The 27,413-nt window shown below is 39.4% G+C and overlaps 1 protein-coding gene across 2 annotated transcripts in view; it reads right to left on the reverse strand.

Moving 5' to 3' along the window:
• The window catches only part of DEPDC1B (DEP domain containing 1B), a 66,864-nt gene that overhangs the window by 21,140 nt on the left and 18,311 nt on the right, over positions 1-27,413 (reverse strand). For both annotated transcript variants that reach the window (XM_010966263.3, XM_074358701.1), the window contains exons 3-6: positions 7,728-7,863; positions 3,664-3,791; positions 2,580-2,710; positions 1,693-1,740 (exon numbers count right to left, since the gene is read on the reverse strand). In XM_010966263.3, coding sequence (XP_010964565.1) covers positions 1,693-1,740; positions 2,580-2,710; positions 3,664-3,791; positions 7,728-7,863 — 443 coding nt within the window. The remainder of the gene's footprint in view (positions 1-1,692; positions 1,741-2,579; positions 2,711-3,663; positions 3,792-7,727; positions 7,864-27,413) is intronic.

A 27,413-nucleotide genomic window follows, 5' to 3' on the forward strand; every position in this document is an offset into this window, starting at 1 on the left:
AGCATCTCTGTGGGTGTGTCAATCATCTGGACAGCACTGCACTTGATACATGGGAGATGGGTACCTGTTCCCAAGGACTTTCACCTAACGTACACCACCTCATACATGGACAACATTACTAAGTCAGTCCTCACATCTTCCCTCTCTATTGCTTAGCAATTCCAGTTATTCTAACCTTTCTGCAGAAGTTTTGTGGCATTATGTATACATCTTGTGTGAGGGAAAATTATATTCTTCATTACATTTTGATCACCATTAAAATTCATCATCATAACCACACCTTAATATATATTTAACAACATATTATAGCCTAGATTTGTTATACTGGCTTCCTCCACTCATTCCCAGCTAATCAACTTCCAAATCCTTGGTTTTCCAAAAATTCATAACTGGGTCATTTATACTTTCTATTTTGTCATTGACAACTCTGGCCAAAGATATAATTTAAATTAATTTACTTCAAATGATTGATCAAGAATAAAAAGCACTCCCCTGACCTAAAACCATAGGACTCTACATCTCAGTGGTTCCAAAATATTAACCCAAAACCAATGAAAATCTTAATAATTAAACACAGAGAACTTTGGGCTTCACACATCCTAATACTGCTATTGTATTCAGGATGACAGTATGTAATCATTTTCTATATATTACCACTGAGACCACCCACAGTGAGCTGAACAGTTATTTTAGCTTCATTCTATAGTCAGACAAAACTATCAGTTAAATTAATAATTCATAGCCTACTAATTCAAGGGTTTATACACCTATATCTGCACATGCTAGTCTTACCCAAAAAGGAAGAAAGAAACTACCTCTCTGTGGTGACCTTTGAGATTCAAAAGACCCCACAGACCAAATATCACCATTATCAGAATAACTAGAATTCTTCTCCTTAAACCCACTTGTTTGGGTTAAGCCATTAACCATTAGAATCCCTTCTTTAGGTTAAACCTTCTGAAAACCTCAGAAAAATGGTAATGCTAATAAGGTACCATAATAACTCATTTTTTCACTGTGTCTATGATACCCAATGAAGTAGATTTCATCTGCCTGTGAAAGACCTCAGGGGGACCACCCTGGTCCAGGCCCCCTCATCTTACAGCCGAATTGCTGAAACAGCCTTTCTGGTTTCTCTGCACGCAGGCTCTCCTCCTTCCAAACCATACTGCAAACCAATTAGATTAGTCTTCTAAAAACATCTCTCTCCAACTTAAACTAATGTCCTATAAAAAGCCAGTAGGAGACAGGACCTGCTGAGTAAACGGATGATGTAAATATAAGGCATACTTAGGAATACATGTTTAGGAATAAAAATATACGTTTTAGGAATAAAAGCCTACAAACTGTTAACAAGCAGTTATCTATTACAACATTATGTCCAATATTACTAATTATTCTTTCCTATGATGAAGCAGTCAGAAGTAGTGTGGACTTTATCTGCAGTGTGATTACATCCACTAGAAAACAGAAGCACGAAATTTCTTTTAAAATGTTCTATAACTCAGCCTTTTCACTAAGTCAGTCAAATTTAAGTCAAATTTATCACTAAAGGCACAGCAGTCCCCAGACAATTAACTGCCAGTCTCACAGGGGTCAAATCAATGTTCAGGCCATTGAGCAAAAATATTTCATAATTCAGGGCACTGATTTCTGTTAATTTCATAAAACTGACCAATAATTAGTACTTACAATTTGCCAAACACTTCATAGCTGACAGTACCCAATGAGGAAGTTCTTCTGCAGAAAAAAAAGAGAAATAAAAAGATGTTTTACTCAACTGCATATAACTCAAGGCATTACAGACACAGTTGGTATCATAAGAATGATACTTGCCCAAGTAATAGGAAACATACCTGCTAATCACAAATCACCTACTTCTGTATCAGAACATTTAAAAGATGAAAATGTTTCCTTAGCAGTAATGTTACAACACGTGCTTATATAAATCATGCCTGTAAATTTCTCTAAAGACAGGATGCACTTTTTAAAGCTTTAGGGAAAAGAAGAATTTTGATCGCTGGTTCCAAAGAAAGAAACTAACAAGCCAATTATCCTAAGGATTATAGAAGGAAAAGAAAAAAATAGAAAAAGCAGAAATATGAGTCATCACATGCATCTGTGAAACAAGTTCACCAAATACCTTAAGGAAAAAAAAAAAGCTAAATTCTGTTACGTCTAATGTCTAATATAAGTAGTATTTTACACGTTTCAATTTTCAAAATGTTTTAAGGCAAGAAAGTTCTGCTGACATATTAATACAGGCCATTAGTATGAGGACAGCTATCTGTTAGGTATTAAGGGATTTTTCTGGTGATGATACAGAACCACCCAATGCCTGGTGTGGCTAACACTGAACCAGCCCCTGGATGCACCTTGCTGAGGCTTTTGCTCCTGGACATTCATCTTTCTATGGCATTTCCTGAATCCAAACAACTAGTTCAAAGGTCTGAGGAAGTGAGAGAAGGCTATATGTAATGAGGACTAAACTTATGTAGGGCTTGTCAAACAGAAGCTGGTGGACCTGTGCAGCCAATGCATTGGGTCAGCCGGGAGCCAAGTGGCTTTTATGCACTTACTTGACTTGTCATCAAGGATAACAACTCCCTGCTTGCTCACACTGTACACGTTATGGATGATGAACTTGGAGTTGACAAGTTTAACATCTAACACTTCTTCTAAGGAATCCAGGCCAAGAATTTTCTGTAAACTGAAAAGATAAATAATCATTAAACTGGTTACTTTTAAAAAAATTACTATGTTCATGTATAACTGAAAAATTGTGCTCTACACTGGAATTTGACACAACATTGTAAAATGACTATAACTCAACAAAAAAATGTTTAAAAAAAATTATCTGCCCAAGAACTGACACTGTAAAAGATCAATCTTTCTGTTTGTTTTTTAAATTGAGGTTTAGTCAGTTTACAATGTTGTGTCAATTTCTGGCATACAGCACAGTGTCATACATGGATATACATATATTCACTTTCATATTCTTTTCCACCATAAGCTACTAAAAGATATTGGGTATACTTCCCTGTGCTATACAGTATAAACCTGTTTATCTTAAAAGATCTGTCTTTAAAATGCACTGTTTTCGTGCATTTCACCCAATCTTCATGGGGTAAAAAAGCTAGAAATTGAGTTATATAAAACAAATTTAAAAGAGATCCTTTTGTCATTAATGTATTGCTTCACTAATTTAAAAACGTAACACCTTGAATGTAAAGAAAATGACTTTCTAAGTAAAATATTATAATAACAAGAACTAGTTATCCAACAGTGAGAAACTGACACTAGTACATCTTTGTGAGGGAAAAAAAAACTTGCTCTAACACTGTTAACTTTAATTACCTATAGTAGTACATTAAATATGTAGGACACCAAATTTTCCATTATAAGTTTCATTAAGTTTAAGATTTCAGTGTAACCAAAAGTTTAAGAACTTTTAAAGCTCTATTCTTAACTGTTATATAGATGACAATAGAAAATTCCCAGAATTCAGTTTAATTATGTTTGCTAAGCAGCATAGCTCCAAGTAATGCAAAGCTGAGATTTTTATACATAATTTCAGGAAACTAAATATGTAGAGAGTCGTGGAGAAGCAAAATAGAAACCAAAAAAATGCTAAAAGACCTCATTCATGTCAAATGCACATACTAGGATAAAGTCGCAGACTTCCATATCTCTTCCACGTTGGCCTCTGTCAGCTGCCTACGGTGGATAAGGCGGCAAGCCGGTACCTCTCCAATGGCAATACTGTGACGCTTGAACCACAACTCAGAATTCTAATGGGGAGGGCGGGGATGAGAGAGAGAGAGAGAGAGATAGAGAGAGAGAGAGAGAGAATGAATATTTCAATAGTGGTATGATTTTATGACAGATTCCTTGATTTGGTTATTTTTAACTCGATTTAAAATAAGAATTTGAAATATAAACTAACTTTCTTTGCATAGACCACAGAGTAATAAAGCACGGCTCTTAAAAATCAAGTCATATCTTAAATGAAAATTCAAGAATTGCAAAAGAGCAAAGGCAATAAGCATGACATTAGTGGGAGTTCCACCTAATCAGCGAAGTAGCAGTGAAGTAAAATTTTATTAATTCAAAATTAACTTGAGGAATATCTATCCAAATTCACACACTGTCCAAATTAAGTAATCATTTAAAATAGCAATGAAGTCTATTATTTTCAAGAATTCTCTATTTTTCATGAGGAAAGATCAAGTAAGCACAATGTTAGATAGCAGCCCCCAGATCTTAGGCATCTGAAGAAGGCAGGGAAACAAGAGCTCCACAGACAGCTGGGGATGGCAGGAAGAAGAACTAAAGCCCAGAGTGGTTAAGTAATTTGCTCAGAGTCACAGAGCTTTACCAATTCGACATTCTTAGCGTCTCCCTTCTTTCTACACACAAGTCTTTAAACTTCCTTTTGGTTATCACAGAAAAGAACTTCAAACTTTTAAGGGCAAAACATATAAGAAGTCATCTATGAAGAGTTTCTATAATAGTTTTTTGCACAAGTGTGAATGCAGAAAAATAAATTTGGGGAAAAAATGAGCTGGAAAGTTGTTTTCTGATGTGGTTTTTGGCTTTGTTTTTTTGGAGACTTACTGAATTTCAAAAGAAATTTGAAGGCCACATGGCTCTGTGAATTTGTTTTAAGTATCTAAATTAGGTTTCCATTTTTGAAGGCAGGAATACCAGCTGTTGCATTTGCCAAACAAATTCACTTCTAAAAGTTATCTTAAAGAAATACTCATGAATATGTTCAACTATTTATCTGTAAAGATACTTCTTGCTATATTGTTTATACACAAACCAAAAAATTAGAAATCTGGTACATATCTAACAGTAAAGTACTAGATAAATAAAATGGATACTTTATAGACATGATGCAGATATTAAAAATGGTGTTGAATGTTTAATACCATGAAAAAATGGACACAGTAGTACAACATTCTAAGTGAAGAATTTAGGCTACATAACAGTTCAGCATGATCTCATTTTGGTGTTAAAAATATGCATGGGAAAAAGAAAACACAACAAAAATGTTAATATTAATTCTCTGTTGATGATCTTATGAGTAATTTTTCTCTTTTGTCTCTGACTGTAAACAATTATCTTAAATTCATTAATAACAGTAATAGTAGTTAACATTTACCGAAAATCCGTGTCAGACATCATTCCCAACACTTCACAGATATGAAGTCACTCGATTCTCACAACTACCTTACCCCAGCGGGGAGTTATCGTCCCACTTTCACCAAAAAGAAAACTGTGACACAAACACAGTGAATGAAACCGAGAAACAAGTTCGCCCGGTAGTAAAGGGAGGAGCCAAGATTCAGCAGTCAGTCTCCAGAGGCCATGCTGGGACTCCCCGTGTTACCCCACCCCTCAGCAAACGCAATACTTTTTTTTTTTTTTTTTTTTTTTTTTTTTTGCTGTACTTCATTTTACTTTATATAACGTCTAGGCAAGAGAGAAGATAGGACCAAACCAAAACAAAAACCCACAAGCCGAGTGGAGGCAGAGGTAGAAAGAGGGGAAGCAGGTGGAAGAAATAAAGATGCGCTCCAGTTCCCCAAGGAAGATGGACTGCTTGTCTAGTAACGTCTCCATCAATGCACATGCACACTCAGCCTCCTCAATCCAAAACCCGCATCAAGGTCCAGTGGGGCAAACAGGTCCTGCACCGTCGCTCTTCCTTGGGACAGTCCTCAAGAAGCAGCAGCCCAAGCTTTAGCGGAATTAGAACAAGTGAGGAGCTCAAATCTCCACCACTTAATTGAAGGGGAAGTACAAGCTAAGGTGAGAGCAATGTTACCAGAAATATGCACACAGACAGACGACCAGGGACGTGACAAGCTTTGGGGGAAATGGCTGATGAATCTGAGATGCTGGCATATCACTGCAGGGCTCCTGAAAAATCAGAGACTGAAAATGGAAGACAGAAGAGAGAAGACAGCGTCGTCTTCACTGGTGCGTGAAAGTGTGCCAACGAGCACCCGGTCTTCCCAGAGTGACACCGGGAATATTACAACTGCCCAGGGCCAAAGAGAACAGAAAAGGGAAGTGATTATACCAACGATGTATACACATTAGTTTAATATGGGACTTTATCTCTGTTGTATAAAAAACACTGGGTGACCTTATAATGAAAACATGTCTGTTGAATCACCACTCTCCTGATGGGGTCATATTAGGAGTTTAAACACAGATTTTCAAAAATATGAACCTGACCTCATGGAGCTTATATCTTAATTTTCTTGAACATGGGAACTATCAGCTAGACCTTAACTAAGTTCTCCTCATTTGTAATGAATTAAATGATCCTCCAATACTCTTTGTGCTCACTCTTTCAGGGTGGTTCCACTTTTGATTTCTAATAACCTCACTGTACAGACTTCACTAGACCATGAGCCCTTTTGGAGGAAAAACTGTACCACTTACAACTGCACCTGTAGCACCCAGCACGCTGCGTGGCACACGGCAGACACTCAGTAGACCTTTATCGAATGAACATGTTCATGCCATTTAAATGTGACCTCTCATCTAAGTTCCACATCTATTATCTCCATCCACTTGGTGGACACTTCCATTTAATACAATCTACCTTTATCATCAAACATGTTTAAAACTAAACTCATCATTGTCCCTCACAAATCTGTAAGTTCATATGAAATCCTCCATTTCTGTTACTGGCATCACTCTTTTTCTTCAATTATCTTTGATAAAACCTAAACTAGTTAATTACTCTCTCCAAACTGAGATACAATACAACCTCTTTTAAAAAAAAAAATTCAGGGGGAGGGATACATTAGGAGTTCGGGATTAACAGATAAACACTACTATATATAAAACAGATAAACAATAAGGCCCTACTGTATAGCACAGGGAACTATACTCAATACCTTATAATACACTATAATGGAAAAAAATTTGAAAAAGAATATATATAACTGAACCATTTTGCTGTAGGCCTGAAATTAACACAACATTGTAAATCAACTATACCTCAGTAAAAAAAAAAATTTTTTTCTTTCAATTACATTGCCTAAAAATGTTTACATCATATCTTTGCAAACATATGAACTGGATAGCTCACTCTATAAGAATAGATTAACTTAAAACACTGATGTTGGTACAATTCTTAAAAACTGCCATATAAAAGTTTTTGTCTGCATTTTATTTTTTTGCATTATCTCAATCTTGGTAGTCTTCTACCGGAGACATTTCAAGGAAAAAGTACACTCCAAAAAAGGCAGTTTATTCTACAATGAGCTTAGATTTCCCCAGATTAGCAGACTCTCCCTTTGTTCATATACTGTGCCAGGGCTCACTCCACAATACCCCGTGCCCCAGTCTCCTTACTTTCAACTGGTAATAATTATAACAAAGTTCAGGAAGAGGAGACCAAGAGGGAGAAGAGCAAATTACAGAACAGAAAGGAAAAGGAAATTATAAGGGAGTTTTAACAGAAAACTGCTCAGTCTAAACATATGAAAACAGCTACCATATATTCAAAGTGTCAGTAGGCAAGTGCGAAGAAATGCAAAAGCCAGTCTTCCTTTGTTATTCTCAGCTACTGACACGTAAGATATTGTCTTCAGGCCACTGCTCGCAGGGGACCACAGAAAGAAGTGGACTAAGCCTGCTGGTTCACAGACTAATTCTTATCCCTCCTGCTGCCTGTCCTCCTCTCTTATAATGACACTTACCATCACAACCGGCCTCACCGGGATGTTCTCTTGTGAAGTGCCTGGTGGGGGGTCATTCCATTCTGGAAATTTAATAACCTCCTTTTGATATGGGGGCCTCTTTGGATATGGTTTCAGGGGTGAGGAAGGAGGAAATCTAAAAATCAAGAAGAAAATCTCTATTATTGCAGTCAGTGGGAGACACAGCTATTTTAACAACAGCCCCCACTTCTTGTATTCTTGAGAATTTATGTAATTCCAAACTTCAGATAATGAATTCATACTTAAATCATTACACACATCTAAATGGACCCAATAATATATGATTTTTTAAAACCTTCATTCATTATGCTCATCAAATAACATTTATGAAGAGAAACAGGAATCAAATATGTGACACATTTTTTAATAGATAAGTAAGCAAACCTTGTCCTATCATTCAATTTTCGTGATTAAAGATGTCCTTAATGGGATGCTAGGGGAAGCCACTTCTTCCACCCAGCTCAAATCCTCACTGCCTCATAACTCCAGCTGAAGTTTATAGATGCTAAGAATGCAAACAGAAATTACCGATAGAGAAATCTTCAGTAAAACTTGCTGAGGAAACAAACATTAGCACAAAAGCCATTTGGCCTAATGTTCATGTTCATAACTATTCCTCATAAAGATTAATCCTCCTTCCCTTGAACAGCCACACTGAGACTGAAGCTTCGGTGTAAAAATCCATCTTGGAGGAGACAGAATGCTTCCCAGTGTTCTTATTCTGCCTTCTGGTGCTTCTTCTCTGATTTCATCTCCCCTTGGTATCAACATCATCCCTCCTTGGACAAACACATAGAAGCCAAAGCTACAATCTAACTCTCTTTGAACTGGTCTAGACCATACCTGATAAAGAACAACAGAGGTCACTAAATACATTTTCCTCAGAGGGTCTGTTTCTGTTCGCTTGCTGCAAAGGGATACATTGCACTGTGTTGGGAAAAACAAAAACAAAAAGATGCAAGAACTCTAGTTCTTAAAATTGACACGAAATTCAATAGATAGTGACTTTTTATTTTCACTTTTTATTTATTTAGGCCAAAATCAAGGCTTAAAATCTTGTCTGTGATACCCATAAGCTATAAGGACCTTATTCATAAGGCAATACGAGAAATAAAGAATCTTAAAATGTCTACAGTTTACAAGGAAAGTCTGTGTCAGGGTGAACCAGGAGAATGATAAACAATGAGAGTACTACGGAGAGACATTTTAAAAACAGGCACAATAGACTTGACAAGGATGACTAACAGAGAAAAGCTGAATTTCATTTTCTCTGACAAGAACATCCAATAACTGCATTTTATTGGAAAAGTCAGTTTTGAGTCAGTAAGAAAAAAATGCAGTCTAGAAATCATTAAATCAAATTAAAGATAAACTGATAGATTGCTTAAATTTTCAGTAATTAAGTTACCAAGGCAGGTATTTCCAGGTGATTCCAAAATATAAATTAAATGAATCTCTAAAGCCAGTGAAAATTATTCTACTTTGTAAGTAAAGGCTGGCTTACTGAAGTTCAATCTGATTTCTTAGAAGCCAATAGTCACAGCAAAAGTCCTATTTCCAGCCAGACTATAGCATATGTATGCAAACAGACACATACACACACACACACACACACACACACACACACGTACATTCACATAATATTGCATACAACTGCAGGGAATTCACAGACCACCTGCTTCTCAGTCCTTTAAAACTTAAACACAACCCTTGCCCCCACCCCGCCCTACTGCTTACTTCCCTTCCTGATCCCTCAACTATGGTGTGAAAAGTATGAACCTGAGTTCCATCCTTGGCTCACTCACAAATTGTCTGTATGTCCTCAGGAAAGTGAAAGTGTCTCAAAATCACAATTTATTCCCTTGTCAAATGAAGGAATTAAATTGGATGATCTATAAATTTCCTCCTAGGTTCAAAATATGTTTCTTGTAGTCCCACAACCAGAAACAAGCAATATCCCCCAGACCAAAGCAGAATTTCATATGCGGAGAACTGCGACTGAAGAGACACCAGGGAGCCCCTACTTCCCTGGGCCCCGAAAAGATAGGGTCTTTATTACATAGCACCGGCCGGGTCAGCAGCTGATGTGGTGTCTTCCCAGCAGACGGTAACCTGGCCCGAGATGAAAGGAAGAAGCACTCCCTCTAGTGGACCGCCTGTATGTTGTGCACTGAAAGTTTTCCATTTAATTCTAACATTTAATCATGTCACCTTGGCCCTGAAAGTCTGTTAGAGATAATCTAGTCCAAATGTCACATTTTTCGCTTAGGGGAATTAGGCCCCAAAGAGGGGCCTAATTTAATAAACACAGCTTATTAAAATTGTCATAGCTAACTGGCCAAGAGGGCAAATCTTGAACAAAAGATTTACAAGAAAATTATGGAGAAAATTATGAAATTTTATTAAAAGACATCAAAGAATTAAATTGATAGAGATATCATGTTAGTGAATAAGATGATTCAATATCATAAAATGTCAATTTTCCTCAGGAAGAGCTATAGTTACAATGAAATTCCAGTCAAAATACAAAGTTTTTCATGAAACATGATCAACTGATTCTAAAAGTTATGTGGAAATGCAAGTGATCTAACATAATCAGGACATTCTTGAAAGAAGATATGCTCTACCAGACATCAAGGCTAAGTAAGTTGGTAGGACAAGACTGACGGCATGGACCACAGCTTCTCAGCCTCAGCGTCGCTGACGCTCGGGCTGGATAATTTTCCCATGGAGGGCACTCATGCACAGCGTCAGAAGTTTAGGGCTGTCCCTGGCCTCTACCCACCAGATGCTCACAGCAGCCCCTCCCAAGCGTGACAACCAAAACCGTCTCCAGATATGTCTCCTGCAGAATGGCCCCCGGGTGAAAACCATCAGTGGAAACAGGCGATCTAAAACAAATACACACACGTTTAGAAACCTGATTTATGACAGAACAGACATTACAGATCAAGGATAGTGTACAGACTGTTTAATGAAGAGTTCTGGTCCAGTTGGTTACCCATTTGGGAAAAAATGCAATTGCATCCCTGTGGCCGCCTGCACTTCCAAAGATGTTTTGCAACGTTACCTCCCACCCACATGTACTCCTGCAACGTGATCTTGCCGCTACCCTAACAAGAGGGAGGGTGCACCTGAGCCAAAGTGAGCGCTCTCTGGCTGACATGGTGAACAGAAGACGGCAGGGGGGCAGTGTGGCAGTTCTGGGCACTAGCCTCGAGCTGGCCCGCAACTTCCTTCCCACCTCTTGGAACTCTGGCTCTCGTATCACTCATTCTTGCCAAGCTCCCTCTTGGAAACCAGCCATCATGTAAGTGTGACTGCCCTGAGCCCAGCATGCTGTGAGGCCCCTAAACGACAAAAAGAGGCCCCAGAAGATGAGACCCTGCGTGGAAAGAAATTGAGGTCAAGCTCCACCGACGTTCCAGACTTCTGGATGAAGAAGTCATGGCAGAGGTGGATCTCTGAGCCTCAGCAGCCCCAGCTAACGTCCAGCTGAGCCCTTCCAAATTCCCAACCCATAAAATTATGTAAGAACTACAACAATTGTTTTAAGGCACTACGTTTGGGCGTAGTTTTGTGATACAACAACAGGTAACCGGAAGGAAAACGTGTGGCATCAGGGCCCCGCAGTGTGTGCAGGCCCGACGGGCCTCAGGGAGACTTTGTAGTGGAGGCTGGAAGAACAGTGAGGAAGCTGTCACTGGAGGTTGGGGACAAGACGTATTGCACATAGTGGCATAAAGCTCGGTTACAACTGTCACCTGCACTAACAAGGAAAATACAAAAGGTGGATCTGGCTAAGGGGTTTTCCAGGGTGAATGCTGAAAGTGCCAACTCGTCTCTTTTAGTCTCAATAACAAGATATAGACAGAAGGAAATAACTAAAAAGGAACTTTTCAGTTTTTAAGCAGAATTTAGAAGAAATACAAAGGAGCCATGACCTGATAATTAAAAAACAAAACAATTTCTCATTGTTAATCTCTCCCAGCAAAGGGTTCTCAGAGTTAAAAAGGGCCTTATAACAAATACCAAATTCATGATGTTTCTAGTAAACTATTGTCTCGAGATTGTCACAAGTGTGTGGCTATAAAAGTTTTGCTATAACCTCATAAAGATTTAACAGAGTAACTTTCTTGAAGACAGTTCTTTAAGAATCTTAGGTGTGTTGCACCATAGCCGGCTTATAAGCAGCCCAAGGCAGAGGAGATCCTGTCTCAAAGAGATTTATGAGTGCGACTTCTGTCTGATGGATTGAAGCACAATAAGATTCACAGCCACAGCACTTTGAAGATAACAGTAATAACAGAATCACCATCCACTCCTACTAAAACACAATTTAAAATTAAAAGAACAGTCAAGAATCCCAGGCTTCTATAAGCAGGATGCGTCTGAAGAAGCTATGCCACTGCAATCATGGGCCAGAATGACTCCAAATACAGAGCCAGGAGTTCAGAGGTACAGCCAGGAACCACACAGAATCACTCCCAGGAAGCAGAATGTGCCCTAATCAGTGACAGACTTATGTTCAACTGCATTTTAGAAGTGCTATGTATGGGCAACGAATTGCTATATGCGATGCCATTGTGGGATGAGTTTTGGGAGTCTTGACAGAGGAGGTGAATGTAGTTTGCAAACAACTGCTGATGTAGTCAGACTGAATTTTCTAACGATGGCCACAGCAATATCTCCCACTCATTATGCTTCTTCCACAATGTGACTCTGACACTCCTCATCAACGGGAGGAGGTAATTTCTCCATTCCTTTGCATGTGCGTGAGCCCCACGATTGCTTTAACAAATAGAACACGGCAGAAGTGATACTTCAGCAATTCCAGGCAGAGGTCTACAGATCTTAGCCGCCTGGCTGTTTCCTCTTCTTGCCTACTGGAAATACTTTCCTTTTGGGATGCTCATTCTTGGGACATAGAAGCCAACAACCCATAACAGCAACTACCCTAAGACCATCGTGCTGCAAGAAGCACAACCCATGCGGACATGCCCTAGAGGGTAGAAGCTCATGTAGAGGAGAAAGGGGCCAAGGGGCACAAAGGCACCACATCTGTGAGCAGAGAAAGAAGACATCTTGGAAGTGAATTTTCTAGCCTAAATAATGCCATGTGGGTAAGGGGCAAACTGCCAGCTAAGTTCTTTCTAAATGCTTAACACAGGAACCATAAGCTAGGTAAAATATGGTTGCTTCCAGCCACTAAAGCTAGGGGTAATTTGTTTTTCAGCAAGAAAAAAACAAAAAAAAATCCCAAGTTCACACCATGAACAAGAATCATAGGCAAAACCATAAAACTAGGGTACAATATAAGAAAATATCTCTCTGACCTTGGAAAATAAAGGAATTCTTTTTAAGCAAGATATAAAAACCACACAGTATAGAGAAAATACCTGATACATTCACTGACATTACAATTAAAGTTTTTTCTGTTCATTAGGACACCATAAAGTGAAAGAAATAAGAGCTTTTATAATCCATATAATTGACTAAGAATTAATATCCAGAATATACTTTCTAAAACGCCTAAGGATTTATTTTTTTAAAAAATCTTATAGAGAAAGGCCAAAGACATCCAGCTATGGAATCAGTAATAAAAGATACTTAATCTCATCAGTAATCAAGGAAATTCAAAATAACATTACAATGAGACAGCATTTCACACTTAACAGATTGTCAAAACTTTGTCAGTTGGTACCAAATATTTTCTATCACTGAAAAATTAGCATATTCGCTATGGGAAACAGTTGGCATGTAAAGCTGAACATGTGCATATCAACATGCACGTATTCCGTAAACTAATTCCACTCCTTGGTAACTGGGTAACCTAAAGAAACAATACGTGCGCGAAGAAGACATGTCAATAAATGTTCTAGGCAGCACAGCTTATAGTAACTGGAGCAGAGCTCCCTCTAGTGGGCAACTTTGTCTTTGCTTTAAAATTACAAATGTAATCCTACCTAACACGATCGTGAATTCCAAAATTATAAAATCCGCTTAAAAATGACCTAGCACAAACTCTACACTTGCACAGTGAAAAATTTGAGGCCATAAAAGGAACTGGCCACAGCTAATCATCTGACAAAACCACCCAGGTCTCCTATTGCCACCTCTGCTGCCAAACACTGGTTGGAAAACTGCAATTAAAAAATAATCTATACCAGAACTACTATCCTTTAATGAATATACTTGATACAAACTAGAAATTATTACCTAATCAATCAATAAAAATATTCTAGGGTATCTAAACCCCAAGGAAAATACAGCTTATAAATCTTAATAAATTTGACTCAAATGACAGAGGACACGTGACTTAAAGTCCTTTCCACAATGTATGCTAGAAATTTTCCTTTAGCATCTGCAGAAACTGGCATCTACAGCTTTTACCAGCCTGCTTCTTTGCCTTAGTAGCCTAACGCCTTTAAATTAAAAAAAAAAAAAAAAACAGCCCAGTAATGATTACAGGAGCTGATCTCTCTGAGATGGCTATTTCTCAGAAACTCATGGGTCAGGCAAATTCACAGTATTTTGCTGGGCTTCACTATGCTCTGTAACATATGCCCATTCAACATACTTTTCAAGCCCAATAGTGGTATATAGTACTGTATCACTTAAATGCTGAAAAACTAATGATTACACCTCACAATACTGCTTAAAGGTGTATCAGGAACTTAAAGTATTTGAGGGAAGGAGAATGAGAGATGAGGTAGAAGCAGCTACCTGACAAACTAAGGAACTCTTTGAACTACAAGGTCAGAAATCATTCCATATTCTGTATCAAGAAAGATTCCATTATGAGTAAAGGATCAAATGAGTATTTTTAACTACGGGAGATGTATGATCTTACCTGAAAGACACTCCTACTTTAGATCAGCAATAAGTATTTAGAAAATAAATTCCATTTGCAATAGAATAAAATATATTAAATACACATAACAAAAAAAATAAAAAGAAACGCACAAGATCTAAGATCACGGAAAATTACCACTCTTTACAATAACTGCACGAAAAAAACATAAACTACATAGATCTAAATCTAAAAAAAAAAAAAACGAGCAGCGTACATATACTTAAAGCTACAAACATTTCTGAGAGATTAAAACCTTAAATAAACTGAGAGGTACACCGTGTTCATGATTTGGAAGACCCAGTTTCATTAATTTATCAAATCTCCCCAAACTGATCTATGGATCTCACACAATTTCCTTCAAAACCTCAAGAGAAATTTTTATAGAAATAAATAAGTAAGTTAATTAATTAATTAATTCTAAAATTTATATGAAAAAGCTAAAGAACTAGAATAGCCAAAACAATTTTGAAAAACAAGTTGGAAGACACAATACCTGGACATACAGGACAGTGGGATAGTATATGAATTAAGTCGGAGGGCTTTATACATTGCTGCGTCCACATGAACATGTGTCACATGAATTCACATGAATATGTGTCCCAGGAACCAAGGGGCAGAGGCAGGAATAGCCTTACTTAACCATCCTCCCCAATGACCCACAGCCCTGGGCTCTGCAGCTATAAGCCCCGTCCCCAAAAGAGAAGTGCTCTTGCCAGGGGACCGAGCGGGGCACTTTGGACTTCTGGCAAAAGTGGCAGGGAGCAGCAGGCAAGAAGAGGAACCCCTGCATGGCAGGGGTAACTGATCCAGACCAGGGACAGGGAGACAGGACACCCGTGCACCTCTTGTACTCCCTCGTCCCGCCGTAACTGAGTGGGCATGCGCACAAGCATCACGCCTGGGGATGCATGGTTATTAAGGGTCCAGACTCTCAGAATGAACTTCTGGGGCAACGTCTAGGCCAGCAACTGAAAGCCTGCCAAGGTGACAGCTGAGGGTGGGGGAATCTACCCTGGAGAGCGGAGAAAGGAGAGAATCAGCACCAGGTGCAGCCATGAGGCCAGCTACAGAGGCAGAGGCTGTGTTCCTCCTAGTAATTTCCACCTCCTAGATTTGGCTTCAGGAAGGCCCATGAACACATGTGGAGAAGCAGATCTGTGCAGAGTAAGGAAGGGATCGTGCCGGCCAAGGAGGCGCACGGCTCACACCTCCCTGCAAAGCGGCAGCTTCCAGGACAGCCTCCGGCCTCTAGCTGCTGGCCTTTTCCCGCTTCCCTGGGGCTTCTTCAGCACACTGGTGAGCATGGTGGGCTTACCGGAGCAAGGCCAGTCCCACCAGAAGACATGGGACGCCTCCAGCAGGCAACCTTTGCCCAGGGACTCCCCATTGCATCAGCCTGGCCAAGACCTTCTCAGACCTGCACCCCGTGGTTTTCAGCCCTTCCTATCCAATTCCTCTTTCCGACTCTGCTTTCAAAGAGGTCAGACCTACATCACAGGCTGAAGGCTACCCCCAGCTCATGTTCCCTTCCCTTTATCCTTTCGGGATGCCCCCAACCCTGGCATCATAATGCGTGCACATCTAGTCCCATCCTGGCATCTTCTCTTCTCAGAGGATCCAAACAGAATCTTCTACTAATTTGCACTCTCTCTGTGACGACTTCAAATCAGTTCAAACAATTTAAGTGCCTGCTACACTTGAGTCACCACTAGGTAACAGAAGTAACTAGGTAACAGAGACATAAGAACTAGTAACAGTTCTTGCCCTCAAGAAACTTTGTCTAGTGCAAGAGTGAGCAACTGTGCCCTGAGGGCCACATCCCACCACTTGCTCTAATAAATGAAGTTCTTCTGGAACACAGCCAGGCCATTCACTGATGGTCTATGCCTGCTTTTCCTCTCCAACAGCAGGCAGGCAGACGTGACCAAGGTTGTCTGACCCACAAACACTGACCATCTGGCCTTGTACAGGACAAGTCTGCTGACATCAGTCCAGTGGGACCCAAGATATGAGAACATGTACCTGTCCGCTACGTAGGGTCCACCGGGGCGAGGAGCTTGTCTGTCGTGTTCCCACTGTCTCTCCCACAAGTGGCACATTCAGTTTTCATGCTAGAAGTTGCCGGAGACCTAGCAAACCTAAGATGTATACCTAAGTCCCATCTAGGTAACCAGTAGATCCTCAAGACAGGCATGTCAGCATCCATCCTTTGACGATGAGGATACAGAGGTTCAGCGCCTGTAAGCAATTTGCCTAAGATCACACGGGTAGTGGGAGAGCTGGGATTCGAGCCAGGCCTGCTCACTCCCAACCCTGTGTTGTTAGAGCCCGTGACCGAGCGTGCGGTACATGTCACCACAGCTCACTGGGTGGGAGAGGACTGAGCCACCTTCACCCAGGAGGAGAGGATTACTGCTTAACACCTTCCCGGCAGAAAGGGAACTCCCCAGTTACTAGCCTTTGAACTTGCTTCTCAATGAACACGAGGCCCTGGGCTGGGTGTGGGGTACACAGATAAAAGCAAATTCTTTCCCCGCCTTATGTTCCACCACTCCTTGGGTATGACACTCAACCTATTCTTACGTCCTCCCAGCTCACGTATGATGACTACTTTCGTAAGCAATTCCCTCCACTTTGATTGACCTCTCTCCCTTCCTTGCCTGGCAAACATCTGTTGATGCACCAAGACACAACTCAAATGTCACCTCTGATTGACTCAAGCAGAGGTGACTCCTTGGTCCTCCTAGAGCGCTGAGGTCACATCCTTATAATGGCATTTGTGACAATGAATTCTGATTTATCTGTCTTCCTAACTGAAATGTAACTCTTTGAAGACAGGGCCATTCATCCAAATATGCCAGGTACAGGTGTGGTAGGCACTTTGTGATGCTTGAGGAAGGAAAGGGAGGAGGGAAGGGAGGAGGACAGGGAAGAACAGCATGTGAGGACCTAATTAACACTGACCCCAAAACACACTGAACCGTGCTCAGAAGAGGCCAGAACCCAGGCATTTATCAAGCAAATGGGAAATGCCTACTAGATGCCAGTTGCATAAAAATGCTTAAGTGGACTATGCTGTCTGATACCCACATAAAACATTTGTCTGGAGAAAGAAAAATACCATATGATATCACTTACATGTGGAATTAAAAAAAAAAAAGACAAATGAACTTATTTTCAAAACAGACTCACAGACAAAGAAAACAAATTTATGCTCCTGGGGTAAAGAGGATGGGAAGGGATAAATTGGGAGTTTGAGACTTGCAGATATTAACTACTATATATAAAATAAACAACAAGCTTATGCTGTACAGCACAGGAAACTACATTCATATCTTACAGTAACCTATAATGAAAAAGAATATGAAAACGAGTATATGTATGTACATGTATGACTGAAGCATTGTGCTGTACAGTAGAAACTGACACAACATTGTCAACTGACTACTTCAATAAATAAGCAAATAAATAAAGCCACAAAAATTGTTTTAATTAAAAAATAAAGCATTTGTCTGGCCTCTCCCTCTCCTTGTGTGCAAGCGTATCTGAGATCAGAGAGATGGTACACCCCGCTTTCAAAGACTTTTATAAATCTATCTTATAACATGTGTCTCAACTGGATAAAGAAGTGGTGGTATATTCATACAAAGTAATACTACTCAGCCATAAAAAAGAATAAAATAATGCCACTTGCAGCAACATGGGCGGCCCTGGAGATTGTCATTCTAAGTGAAACAAGCCAGACAGAGAAAGAAAAATAACGTATGGTATCACTCATATGTGGAATCTAAAAAAAAGACAAATGAACTTATTTACAAAACAGAAACAGACTCACAGACATAGAAAACAAACTTATTAGGGGAGAAGTGGGCTAGGAAGGGATAAATTGGGAGTTTGAGATTTGCAGATATATTTCAATAAAAAATAACAACAATAACATGCATCTCAAGGCAAGTTCCCACTTTCCTCAGAAAGTTACAGTTTTAGGATTAACTGACAAGAACTGACTTGTCCCCACACGATCTTTATCACAGTTGATCCTTGCAAAACACAGGTTTGAACTGCGTGCATCCACATATACGTGGATTTTTTTCAACAAATACATTGGAAACATTTTTTGGAGATTTGCAACAATTTGGAAAAAACTTGCAGATGAACCATGTAGCCTAGAAATATCAAAAAAATTTAAGAAAAAGTCAGGTGTATCTTGAATGCATAAAATATATGCAGAAAATAGTCTATTTTATCACTGACTACCATAAAATATACACAAATCTATTATAAAAAGTTAAAATTTATCCAAACTTACACACGCACTCTTATAGACTGTACATGATGTTGTTTGCAGTTGAGAGAAACATGAAGAAACAAAGATGCAGAATTAAACCAAAACTGCATAAAACTAACTCATACACACTGTCCTACTGTAATAATTTCATAGCTACTTCCTGTTGCTATAACAGTGAACTCAAGTGTTGCCAGTATCTGCTGAAAATGCCCCGTGATGCTAATCATCTCTGCACGAGCAGTTTGTCTCTTCAGTCAATTGTGTTTCAAAGTAAAAAGTGATCTCTCACAGTTCTCATGTATTTTTCATCGTTTTTAGTGCCGTAAACCTGGCATAACACCACAGGTCCCATACGAAGTACCACTAGTGATGCTGGACGTGATCCCAAGAAGCAGGGAAAAGTCATGACATGACAAGAAAAAGCCGAACTGCTTGATGTGTACCGTAGATTGGAGTCTGCAGCTATGGTTGCCCACCATTTCAGGATAAATGAACCCAGTGTAAGGACCAGGGTGAAAAGGGAAAGGAAATTCATGAAGCTGTTGCTGCAGCTATCTCGCAGGCACAAAAACCTTGCACGTTCTACAAAATACCTTTTATCTCATATTGACAATGTAGCTTTTATGTGGGTGCAGGATTGCTATAAGAAAGGCATACTTGCAGACCCTGATATGATTTGAGGAAAAGCAAAGCCATTTTATGACAACTCAAAGCAAAAGGAAAGTGAAGGATCTCAAGCTGGAGAATTTAATACCAGCAAAGGGTGGTTTGATAATTTTAGAAAAAAGTTCGGTTTAAAAAATTCCAAGATAACAGGAGAAACAGCTTCTGCTGACCAAGAGGCACCAGACAACTTCCCCAACAGCATTAGGAAAATCGTTGAGGAGAAACTTAGATATCTGCCTGAGCAGGTTTTTTTGTTTGTTTGTTTGTTTGGGGGGTTTTTTGAGCAGGTTTTTAATGCAGACGAAAGTGCCCTATTCTGGATTTTAAAAATGCCACAGAGGACTTTTATTAAAAGGACTGTCAGTGCTCTGGAAGAGAACCCCGGTACAACATCATGAAAGTCTGGAAGGATTACGCCACTGAAGATGTCATCGTTGTCACAGAAAAGGCTGTGAGAGCCATCAAGCCCAAAACAATAAATTCCTGCTGGAGAAAACTGTGTCCAGATATTGTGCGTGACTTCAAATGATTTACAACAGAGCCAGCAAGGAAATCATGAAAGAGATTATGGATATGACCCCCTCCCCCCAAAAAAAGGTGGAGACTGAAGGGTTTCAAGATATGGCTCTTGGAGAAACCCAGACGCTAATATAGACACCACGCCAGAGATAACATAAGATTACTTGCTGGAGATGAGTCCTTCTGAACCAGTGCCAGACCACAAGGAAGAAGACACAGAAGCAGCAGTGCCAGGAAACAAACTGAAATCAGACAATCTGGCAGAAAAGTTCTGATTATTCAAAGACTGCTTTTTGACTTCTTTTATGACATGGGCCCTCCCATGATACAGGCACTAAAACTAAAGCAAATGGTGGAAGAAGGACTGGTATCACATAGAAACATTTTCAGAGAAATGGAAAAGCAAAAAAGTCAAACAGAAATTATGATGCATTTCTGTGAAGTTCACTGAGAGTGCCCGCCTCCCCTGCCAGCTCCCCCACCTCCCCCACCTCTGCCACCTGAGACAGCAGCACCCACTCCCTCCTCCTCTTCCTCTTCAGCCTATTCAGTGTGAAGACGATGAGGACAAAGACCTTCATAATCCTTTGCTTGCACTTGGTGAACAGTAGATAATCATCGTATGGTATAGTTAATCAACTTACCTAATGTATACGTGTGTGAGTGTCTCTTGTGAAAATCTAGTAACTGTACAGGAGGAACTGTAGGAGACACTCTCATGTCACCATCATCATCACCTAAGTCTTCATCATGTAGAACACTGTGTGCAAGACTTCCATAGAGTGGATACCCTATCCCCACTCAGGCGTAAGGTGAGGGATATTTAATCTCAAACTAATAATGTATTAGTTCTCTTACTGTTTTATAACTTTGCTTTCAAAGAGTTATATTACTGTACACAGTATGGGTCTCTCTCTCATCATTGGAGAAACTGCATATCAGCCTATCATCACAGGTAAGTGGTTTTTTAAAGAAACATTACAGTGTTTCCAATACTGTATTAAGACTATAGCTGTAATACTGTACGCCATAAAAATGTTGTCATATTTCATTCATTAGTGTATAGGCTAGGCCACAGTGAAGAAACAGTATCAACTGCACTAAGCTACGGTGAAGCAATCACGTTGCTGCTTCTTTGTCATCAATGCGTGAATCGTTATACATGCAGATAAATGTGAATTTCTTTTTCACCTTACATTTTCATTTTTGATGTCTAGTGTTAGTGACGCATATAACATCTACAGTGGTTTGTATCATATAAGACAATATTGATGTAGGTACTGACAGTAACTCATCTACAGTTGATTCATCTTGCAAACAGATACCATAATTTATAGTATCAATAAATACATTTGTGTGTCTTCTTTGGAAAATGGCTATTCAGGTCTTCTGTCTATTTTTAAATCAGGTTTTCTTTTTTTGATATTGGGTTGTGTGAACTGTTTATATATTTTGTATATTAACACTTTATCATACATATCACTTGCAAATATTTTCTCCCATTCAATAGGATATCTTTTCATTTTAGTGGTTTCTTTTGCTGTGCAAAAGCTTAATTAGGTCCCATTTGTTTATTTCTTATTTTGTTTCCCTTGCCTGAGGAGACAGATCCAAAAAAATAATGCTAAAACTTGTGTCAAAGAGCGGACTACCTATGTTTTCTTCTAAGAGTTTTATGGCCAACAAGCACATGAAGAGATGCTCAACGTTGCTAATCATCAGGGAAATGGCAAATCAAAACCACAATGAGATATCATCTCACACCTATCAAAATGGCTATCGTCAAAAAGGCAACAAACAATAAATGCTGGTGAGGATGTGGAGAAAAAGGAACCCTAGCAAACTGTTGGTGGGAATGTAAAGTGGTGCAGCCACTATGGAAAACAGTATGGAGGGTCCTCAGAAAACTAAAAATGGAACTACCATATAACCCAGCAATTCTACTCCAGTGTATATATCCAAAAAAAAAAGAAAAAAGAAAGAAAAAGAAAAACACTAATTTGAAAAGACACATGCACCCAAATGTACATAGCAGCATTATTTACAATAGCCAAGATACGGAAGCAATCTAAGTGTCCATCAACAGATGAATGGATAAAGAAGACACAGTAGAAATATACAATGGAATATTACTCAGCCATAAAAAGAATGAAATTTTGCCATCTGCAGCAACATGCAGGGACCTGTAGGGTATTATGCTTAGTGAAATAAATCAGACAGAGAAAGGCAAATACTGTTTATTATCACTTACATGTGGAATCTTAAAAAAAAATGAATACAACAAATAAATAAATATAGTATAGTACTGTAAATGTACTTTCTTTTCCTTATGATTTTATTATTCTTCTTTTTCTAACTTACTTCATTGCAATATGAAGTATATACAGTATATGATACATATAACATACAAAATATGTTTTTAACTATTAATCATATGTGTTAATCGACTTTTTGATAAGGCTTCCAGTCAACAGTAGACTATCAGCACTTAAATTTGGGTGAGAGCCAAAAGCTATACTCAGATTTTTGACAATGCAGAGGGTTGGTGCTCCTATTCCCTGCGTTGCTCAGGGGTCAACTATATTTTGTTTCAAGGTCAACAGTATTTGAGAACTATTCCTGCTCAGTCCACCGTCTCTGGCCAAAAGAGCTTTCTCTCCGTCTAAAATGGGAGCATTAAGCAAGTTGTGCTCCTTTGATTTTCCTGAATTCCACCGTTCCATTCCCTACTGATGACATGCCATTCCCTATTAATAATAATAACCAGGCATCATGAATTCATAGGAAAGAAACCTTGGTAAGGATTAAGGGGAAAATGAATTCCAAGTGCAAGCTAGTGAAGACCAAGTGAATAAAACAAACAAATATAAAGAGAAGGGATAAAGGAACCTGACAGGGAACAAGAAACCCAGGAACTATGGCCACAAATGAAGGGCCAAGATAGAAAGGTAAGTCGTGGGTTTGAAATTTTCACGAGTTAACCACCAAAAAGCCTAAAAATGGATGTTAAAGAAGTTTATCAGTAATCAGGAACTGCCTTTTGTGAGTCAGGACAGTTTACTTAACAACTTTTGGTTAACACACCTACACCTAGTGGCATCTTTTACAGCCAAAGACAGCAGTAAGGCAGTGATAAGCAACCTCAATCAGACTTTCAGCCCCGGAGCCATGTGAGACCATTATTCTTAAGGACTCTGTTCCTGTGCCTCAGGGGTCCTGAGTTCAAATCCATCCCCATATCTCTGATTGCTCCGGGCCAGTCTGATCTGTCACCTACCTTTCTTGAAGTTCAAATATACAGAGAAATTGCAGCACTAGCTCCCAGGCCCCAAAAAGTTGCCTGAATTTTGCTCCCTCTACAGGCATTGCTGGTTATAGCAGTCTGAGTTCTTGGTTGCAATAACCAATTCTGGCTAATTTGACCAGAAAGGAATTTGAAGATATCCAAGTAGGTCACAAAATCAGTAGGAGAGAGCTGGAGAACCAGAATCAGAAAAGAAAGTTTAAAAAAAAAAAAAAAAAAAAAAAAAAAGCTAGGACAAGGGAAAAAAGGAAGCCAGGGCAGCACCCACAGCAGGACCCACAAGCCGACTCCACGGCCTCCCAATGCCTCTGTCTTTGCGTCCTCGCCTCACTCCCGCAGGCTGCAGGCCCCACGGCTATCACAAGAAATTCTAAGCCATCCCTTCCTCTTTGCCTCCCTCACTTAAGATTCAAAATCCTAGGTAGGAACTTTCCAACCCAACAGCCAAAGGGTAGACCTCTGCCTGCACCCTAAGAGCTCAAATGGCTCCGGGCAGGAAGAGAGCAGCTCCCCTTATTAGGCTTCTGGGGGGCTTAGAGGAGGGGCGGCGCCTCCCACCAGGGCTCACTCAAACAAGGAACCGCACCAAGTAGAAACGTTTAGAATGCGTGGCAGCAGTCTATATACTTTTCCCTCAGTACCCCACCACTACGACGCTGCAACCTGGACGCTCATTCTTGACCCTCGTGGGAGGTATTGGGGCAGACACCCTGTGACACTCTCCTACCTCGAAGGCTCTAAACTCCTTGAGACATTCAATAGGAACAAAGCCATTCCCAAGACAGACACCCATTAGACGCTACAGATGTTTTTGAAGAACAGCAAGGTCTTATGGATGGACAGTCGACTCAAAAAAGCCTTCAGTTACATTCCAGGCTTCAACAACAACAAAAATTCTAAACAGTAACAAAGATTCTAAATAGAAATAGTAATTGCAGATTAATGAATAATACATTTAAAAAATACCAGACTTCAGACAAACCTTGAGGCCTACAGAGCAGTTAGGGCCTAGCCTGGAATCTGGCTATACAATGCAGGCCCTTCCCTCTGTTTCGACCTCCTGGCTGGCATTCGCTCCCAGGCAGCATCACCCCTGCCAGTATCACCCCCGCCAGTTACCTTAAATACCTCACCAGTTTCTCAGCCTTAAAATCTATTCTATGACTACTATTCAGTGAACACTACCCTAGAACACAGACTTCATTCCTACTCAAAACACGGACTTTGGTTGCCTTTTCCTTTCCCTATGACTTCCTGACCTAAAACTTCCTCTCCAGCCAGGTCAGTCTCCCCCTCTTCTCAGCAAAGCTGACTTCTGCATTTCTGACTGAGAGCCAGGGTCTTGCCATCCCGGTTACACAAAATGTCCTCTCCCTTCCCATCCCATCTTATCCAGATCCTACCCTATTCTCAGGACTCAGAGGGACGTCCTCTACCTCCTCCTCCAGGAGGTCTCACAGCACTCTAGTCCACACCAACTGGGTCACAAACAGTTTCTACACCTGCCAGACAGACAGCATACTGGTGACACAGTCTGGTAGAATGTAGGGAAGTGGTGGCAGGTGTGGCAACTGGAGGGATTTGTTCCATCAAAAGACTTTCAGGTTCCCAAATTTTTCAGACTCTGTGTTAGAGGCTCATAATATTAGGTGCCTGTGGGGAAGGGAACTGGGTAGAGAGTTTGCTTGTTTTTTCTATACTCTATCCAGTTCCACATTTACTTATTCTAGGTCTATTATCACACTGATCAAATTATAGCCCTACGGTCTTTTAGTTTCTGATAAAGCAAAAGAAATCGTTGTCCAAGATTTTTTGGCTACTTTTGTGCCTTCTCTCTTCTGGATGAATTTTTGGTACCCAGAAAGCGAGGGGGATAGTGGTATGGGATAGAGGTGCCGAAAAGGACTCATCCTGCCACTGTAAACCTTCAAACAATACACTTACCCTCTTTTTACTGAAATGATTTAAAAATCTGAAAATAAAAGCAATATATATTCAATGTGTAAAATTAACACGAGAGAAAATAATTTACACTGTTTTTAAACACTCTATCCACAAGTAATTACATTTCTTTTTTTTTTTTTTTCTGATTAAGGCTTTACATGGGAAAAAGTAAAAATACAGTATTTTCTATCCTGCTCCTCCCCCTGTAACTTCCCACTCTATTTTTATTGTGCATTTGGAAGTTATTTATCTTCTTCTCAGCCAGGACAAACTGGCATTTAAGGTATAAAAAAATTAACATAACCTTAGAATAAATGTAATTTTAAAAAAAAGATTCAATTCAAGGCCTGAACTCCACCAGGGCGGCAAGGTGGAAGGGAGATTCTTCACTATATATACTCTTTTGTACTTTGCGAATTTTGAACCACATGAATGTATTACCTTCAGAGAATACACAAAATTGAAAAATAAAAATGAAACAGAAAAAAAAAATTCAGTGACTAAAAACACTATGCCAGTCAAACAAAACAGCTGTATCAACCCAAGGGCTGCCAGTGTCACAGGTTCATTTAGGTTAATTAATTCAATGCTGCCTTGGTTCTGCTACTTATCTTTTTCATATAGATATACTCTAGCTCTCAAGAGAGACTGCAAAGTTAAAGAAGAAAAGAATCATGTTGTAGTTCTTTATCTCCTTCATTGCCTTGAACTTGGGAAACACTTTTGGTAAGTACTCAATATTTGGAATCATAAAAGCTAAGAATGAAAAAAAGACCTTAAAGATCTAGTCTATCCCTGTCATTTTATAGATGAAAAAACTGATGCATAGGAAGAGTAAGAAATGTATCCAACTATCACAGGACAAGAACTCAGGACCTGAGGAAACGTAAAAACAAAAGAAAAGCAAAATCACAATCACAATTCTGAGCTTTACTATAAAACAAAAGACATCCACTAGAGGGAGCCAATAGTCCATTAGCTTGAAGAAGTTCCTAAAAATCATCCCCTTCAAAAGACCTATAAGGTTACCACAAGATGTGATAGCTCACAGCGGGAAAAAAAATGTGACAATGAATATATGTATGCTCATGTATGACTGAAAAATTGTGTGCTACACTGGAAATTGACACAACATTGTATACTGACTATAACTCAATAAAATTAAAAAAAAAAAAAAAAAGACCTATAGGGTAATAATGAAGAAATTCTTCCCAGGGTCACAGAAAATGACTCAAGGGCCATGTACCTCAAACAACATAAATTGGGGTTTCTTTCACTAGAGGTACCAACAGAGACTTTGCAAATCTCTGGCCTTAAAAAAATGTTATTAGCCTCTAGTAAAATTGATCTTTCTCTTTTTGTGTGTGTGTGTCAACTTTAACACACAGATACACTTGTATAGACACCATCACAATCAGGAAATAGAATAGTTCTGCTATTCAAAAAAAACCTCCCTGCTGCTCTGATTTTATAATCACACCTTCCCCTACACACAGAAGCATTCCATATAGATGTTCAGTGTTTATCCATTCCCTCAAAGAGAAACACTGAGTTGTTTTCAGCTACTGGCAATTATGAATAGAGCTGCTATAAATATTTATGTACAAGTTTTTGTGTGAACGTAAGTTTTCATTTCTCTGGGGTAAATTTCCAGGAACAGGAATACGGAGTCATAATGTAAGTACATGTTTAACTTTAAAAGAAACTGCCGAACTGTTTGCCAATGTGACTACCAATCTAGGCTTCCCACCATCAGTGGATGGGATTTTCAATTGCTCTGCATCCTTACTTGATTTTGGCATTACCAGTGTTCTTATTTTAGTCATTCTACCAGATACGTAGTGGTATCTCATCATGGTTTTAATTTGCATTTTTCTAGTCTTAATGATATTAAACATCTTTTCAAGTGCTTATTTGCTATCTGTAAGCCTCTGATTAAGTGCCTATTCAAATCAACCATTTTTTAATTGAGTTGTTTGTTTTCCTACAGTTGAGCTTTATGAGTTCTTTACATATTCTTGATGCCAGCCAGTACATTGTCACATATGTGGTTTACAAATATTTTCTCCCCACCTGCAGCTTGTCTTC

The sequence above is a fragment of the Camelus bactrianus genome, chromosome 3 (genome assembly GCF_048773025.1).
Source record: "Camelus bactrianus isolate YW-2024 breed Bactrian camel chromosome 3, ASM4877302v1, whole genome shotgun sequence".
Classification (NCBI taxonomy): Eukaryota; Metazoa; Chordata; class Mammalia; order Artiodactyla; family Camelidae; genus Camelus; species Camelus bactrianus.